General features: G+C 39.2%; 1 protein-coding gene across 1 annotated transcript; it reads right to left on the bottom strand.

Moving 5' to 3' along the window:
• LOC110263933 lies at positions 1,945–5,077 on the bottom strand. The gene is made up of 3 exons (XM_021105780.1): positions 4,368–5,077; positions 3,134–4,293; positions 1,945–2,800 (listed from the first exon to the last, which is right to left on the bottom strand). Exons 2-3 carry the CDS (start codon positions 4,092–4,094, stop codon positions 2,643–2,645), a joined length of 1,119 nt encoding a protein of 372 aa, XP_020961439.1. The 5' UTR covers positions 4,095–4,293; positions 4,368–5,077; the 3' UTR covers positions 1,945–2,642.

Raw genomic sequence — 6,077 nt, forward strand, 5'->3', positions numbered from 1 at the left:
AAAGTTGTTGGTCCTGATGGAGACGAAGACGAAGGTGACGGCAATGTGGCACCAAATGTAGCTGACGTGGCAAGTGCACTCGCAAACGAACATTTGTTTGAGGAGCCGTCTTTCATGCGAGCTTTGGACTTAGAAGCCATGCATGCTCCGGAGTTTCTGAAGTATATGAATGCAGGTACGTAGTTGCCTATAGGTACACGAAGGATTAGAATTTTATAATAATTTATATTGATCAATGTGAACAAATAGTTATGTGATATGTGATAATATACGTAATTGGCATTTGTTGGTGTGTTTGCTTAGTTGATAATATTATTTGTAGTTAGTTATTAATGAAGTTAAATGATAATTAATGTTTATTCATCAGTAATTATTTATGTGCTCATAATTTTAATTAGTGTTTATTAATTATTTTAAGATTGATGTAGGTAGAGATTGATTTACTTTTAATTGGACTTATTAAATATTTGTGTATTAACTATTTATGCTACAGCTTTCGTCGTGGCAGAAATTCTTTTTGTCGCAGATGGTGAATTTGCCGTGGGTATGGAATTCAGTTCTAGGGAAGCTGTTATTAGGGCGATGAAAGATTATACTATCTGAAGAGGTGTAGACTACCGGGTGTATGAGTCAGAGCCGTTAACATTTTATGCCAAGTGTACGCAGTATGGATCAGGTTGTGATTGGCTTATTAGGGTTAGCTTGATGAGCAGAAAGTACTGTTGGGTTATAAGGAGGTATAATGGTAGTCACAATTGCACCAGAGCAACCATTTCTCAGGATCATTCGAAGCTTGATTCGAACACAATTACAGAAGCAATAAAGCCATTGGTTGAGGCTGATCCCTCGATAAAGGTGAAATCAGTTATTACGGAAGTGCAGTCCAAGTTCAATTACACCGTCAGCTATTGAAAAGCATGGTTGGCTAAGCAAAAGTTAGTGGAAAAAATATTTGGAGGTTGGGAAGCATCGTACGAAGCTTTGCCTATATGGTTTGAGGCCATGTGTCATAAGGAGCCATCAACAGTTGTCCATTTTGAGACTATGCCTGCCTATCAAGGCGATGACTTGGTTACGGATATCCGGGTGTTAGATCGAGTCTTTTGGAGTTATTACCCCTGTATTAGAGCATTTAGACATTGTAAACCGGTTGTCCAAGTAGGTAGGACTCACTTGTATGGAAAGTACAAGGGTTGTCTGTTGGTTGCAGTTTCACAAGATGGAAACAACAATATCGTCCCAACTGTATTTGCTATTGTGGAGGGAGAGACTTCCGATGCTTGGCACTTTTTCTGAGTAACCTGCGACAACATGTAGTGACTCAGGATGGCGTGGGACTGATCTCTGACCGACACGAATCCATCAATGCAGCTGTGGCCCGCAGTAACGAAGCTTGGTCGCCTCCCAAAGCTTTCCACATATTTTGCATCAGGCATATAGAGTCGAATTTTTTGAGAAAGTTCAAGGCACCATACCTACAAAAACTTGTCGTCAATATAGGTAACCTTGTTGTAATTTGAGGGTCGTTATTAATAAGTAGGTACTGTTAATTGTTTTTTTTGTAATTTGTGCTTTCTTGTTGCGCAGAATATTCGAGGACGGTCCGCGAGTACGGGTTGCGTTACCAACGTTTACGAGAGCGAAGTGAGGCTTACACATCCTGGCTAAACCGAATACCCGGGAACAGTATGCATTGGCATTCGACGGTGGTTACCGATGGGGTCATATGACTACGAACCTCGTAGAATGCATCAACTCAGTATTGAATGGTGCGCGCAATCTCCCCATCACCGCACTTGTGAAAGCAACTTTCTACAGACTCAACGAGTTGTTCACTCGAAAAAGAGCCGAGGCGGAGGCTTGGATTACTGTCGACCATGTTTTTTCTGAGATTGTGACCTCCAAGTTGCATGCGAATCAACTTGCATCAGGAAACATCCAGGTGAATTGCTTCGACAGGCAGAATGAGGTCTTTGAAGTGCGTGAGATGCCAAGTGAAGTGGAGTATGCCGTCGACCTCCGTCGACAACGATGTGACTGCAGTGAGTTCCAGGTGGACCGAATTCCTTGTAGGCATGTTTTTGCATGTTGTGCAAATCAACGATTAGATTGGCAGGTTTATGTTCATGAGGTGTATAATATGGACCAAGTCTGACGGTTTACCAAGCCAGGTTTAGGCCACTGGGGAATCCTACTACATGGCCTGCTTATAACGGGCCTTACTTCGTACCAAATCTGTACCTAAGGCGAGTTACCAAATGTCATCCAAGGATGACGTGCTTCTTGAACGAGATGGACACGTGAATGTTACGTCGTCCTAGGATATGTAGGCAATGTGGGGCTAAGGGACACAGCCATAGTAGATGCCGTCAGGCAAGTGGTGCAAATGCCGACAATGATGCTCAGTAGATTTTGTATTTCGTGTTAAATCCAAGTATGCTATGATATTTTCTACCCTGTATAACTTATCTTTGCCATAAAGTATGTTACTTGAAACATTGTAACTGATATCAAACTACTGTATGCCATGTTCGATAGACAAGTATTACATAATTTGCATTGTAACAATCCATAGAACATTTAAACAATACATGGAAAAGTGTTTGATGATGTACACTGTAATAATACTAAATACACGAAATCTACTTTCTCCTTGCCCACTTTATGTCGTCCACAAGATCCTTGCATTTTTTGGAGATCCTTTTGAACATGGATGGAGTGTATCGATTAGCGCTATGACGTGGCAGATCAACCCTAAGATTGTAGCATTTCCCTGCTCCAGCTGGAGTACGTACCTCACCTGTGTACAACTTAATTAGTTGAGTGAACAAGTTTCTAATATAATCAAACCAACACAAATGACTCAGCATGTATACAATATAAGCAAATCACCATAAATGCATATAATATAATCAATTGTCCCAGCAAGTTCAAAGTATAAGCAATTCAACCATATATGAATACAACATAATCAAACGAAGCAGCAAGTGTATAAAAAAGCAAATCAACCACACATGAATTTAATATAATCATATGATCCAGCATGTATATAATATAAGCAAATCAACCGTAAATGAATATAATATAATGAATTGGCTAAAGATTAAAGCAATAATAAGACCTAAACCCTTACCATCACCGAAAGCATCATTATTCGATTCTTCATCTTCGTTCATCTCTTCATCTTCCTCCTCATCGTCATTCTCGTCATCCGGGATATCAACTAGATACTCATCCCTCTCTAGATCAGCTGTATTAACATTTTCTTCAATTAGACCCATTGAAACACAATGAGAGTTTTGACTATTAAGAATTCCTCTACCACCATCACTCCTACTTGAGTCACCAGATACCAACCCTTCAGTACTAACCGAGGAAGTGCGGTATGAATGCATCGCGTCCAAGGAATACCTACCAGGCATGAAATCAGGTTGATGGCCGTACTGTGATTGGCCTGCTTCTACAGCCTTGAATCCAAGTAACTGGCTAAAAGATGCTCCATCTCCTGAGTCAAGCTGTAGAGTACCCCAATACTGCTGATGTATTGGATATGATGTGGTAAACTGTATTTGCGGTACATATGGGTTTGAGTATTGCGGTTGTTCTTGTGTAGGTGGAGGTGGAGGTGGAGGTGGAGGTGGAGGAGGCGGTGACTGTGGCTCCTGTTCTCCATTGTCATCATCCATGACTTCATTACCCTCCTCATTCTCTTGACCCACACGATCTGACAGATTCAAGTGGTTGCCATATCTTGCACGGTACCAATACATGTAAATCTCCAACGGATGCTGTGGAGGCATGAGAAGCTCAGTAAGAATATGGTTATACCTGTTTGTCCACTGCATCACCCAAAACGAATGAGTCGTGGCCGTTGCCCAGTCAAGATTCTTAGGACCAGTCAAGACCATTCCGTGTGCCTTGTCAAGATTCCATTCCTGATGAGGAACTCCCTGAACGAAACCAAACTGTCTCCTAAATCTATCGGTTGCATGCCATTCAATGATTTCAAAAGACACTAGAGGCACCGTAGCGCTCCACACAACCGAGTGCATGTAGATATCTGCAGGAATTATATCCGGATCAATGCGATCCATAGCATAAGCAAGCCACACAAATTGCGATAAATAAGGGAAACAGATTATTACAACCCAGATAACATTAACACTAAACCCGAATCAGTTACTTCTTTAATAACCACACACCTGGCCTTCCTGGAGATCATCCAAGTTTTTTCTAAAATGCTCTAGTGTAAGGTACCTAAAGCGTCGGTCTCCACGCTCCCAGTTACGCCACCTACTATGACTTAATTCATTAAGACAATTCCTTTATACACATGAATATAGGATGTAACTGTAAGATAATGTTACCTGTTTGCAAGCGGAAAACTGCGGGGTTCTCGAGGAACCGGCGCTAGATATGGGAGACGCATCCAAGCCCAAGTTAGCAAAAGTGTTAGCGGACCATCGATTTCCTTGCAGTCAAAACAAGATGCCCTGCATAATGACCTGTACAGGTGTGCCAGGCATGCAGATCCCCAGCTGTACTGTCCGATACTACCAAAATCACGAAGCAAAGGCAAGAACTTCTAGTGCACAGATGCCCCAGACTTATCACCAAACAACACTGTACCAAATAATAGCATAATGTGGCACTTCACGTACCTCTGCATGCTGGTTTTGTCAACCAACTGTATTCTTTCTTTAAGATCTCGAAGCTAGGTCAGTTTTATGCAGCTTGCTCTACAGTCTGACTTCCTCGGTGCAACCCTAAATTGCTGCAAACACTCCACCTCTAGGGCTTCAAAACTACTCATAGTCATCCCTGTGACTGGAAGACCATCTGTTAGAAGACCAAGGATAAGAGCAACATCTTCCAGTGTCACTGCACATTCACCAACAGGAAGGTGAAAGGTATATGTGTCTGGGTGCCACCTTTCGACTAGTGCATTTACCAGTGCACTTTGACAATGAACTACTCCAAGTTGGGAAACATGCAAGAAACCGGTAAACCGTAAGTGCTCCTAAACCCTATTATTGTACCGATCCGGAGGGAGTGGGTGATCACATGTCAAATACCGTAAACTCTACAAAAACATATAAGCTTATTAGTCAAATCATTAACAATAACTAATTTACCACTAAAAGATAATAACTATCTATGATATATAATTTACATATTCTCCACAATTAACTAACCGATACATAATAATTCAAATTGCAAAGCTATGGTATATAATTTTACTAAATCCCAGTCAAACAAAAAAAATAATCACTGAAACATAATATTAAGAGATACTATATAATTATAAAAAAATAACGGAGTCTATAATTATTGTTAACTAAAATTATAGTTAATTTAAGAATGAATGAGTTCATAACCAAAACTAAACTAAATTAAATAGAAGTAAGTTATTTGCTAAAAGATATTTACATGTATATTAATCTGCGCATATATCAATAGTAAGTTTAGTAGTCTGGTGGTTGTGAGTATCATTTTTCTCCTTCAAGAGGGGAGTTCGAACCCCATCTTCCACGTTTTAGAAAATTTTGACACTCAAGCAGTTCGGTCGAACCGGTGTTATCGAATTTGACCGGTTCGTTGACTCAGTCGGTTCATTGAACCGGATCGATTTAGGGTCCGGTTTAACTATTTTTCTATTGAACTGATCGGTTCGGTCTGGTTTTCATAACAATGCACTCAGCTCCTACACCAACATCTCTATCTCAGTTAAAAATCAAACAACAACCAAAAATATATTACAACAAATTCTGCCAAATTTACTCAAAATTCCACAAACCATTTCCAAAAAATAATCAACTTATACGTAATAAATAATTATAATTTCTAAAATTATTACAAAAAAATTCTAACCCATATATTATTATTTTTACTAATCACAATCTTAACCTATATATATATATATATATATTCCTAAATTTACTTTCTAACAATAACAACATTAACTCTATAACATATAATATTTACTTCATTTAAATATATATGCCTAAATTTCTAATAATAATAATAATAAATCTGAAATATAAAAAATTAAAAATTAAACTTACATAATCAAGATG

This window comes from Arachis ipaensis, chromosome B06, assembly GCF_000816755.2.
Source record: "Arachis ipaensis cultivar K30076 chromosome B06, Araip1.1, whole genome shotgun sequence".
NCBI lineage: Eukaryota > Viridiplantae > Streptophyta > Magnoliopsida > Fabales > Fabaceae > Arachis > Arachis ipaensis.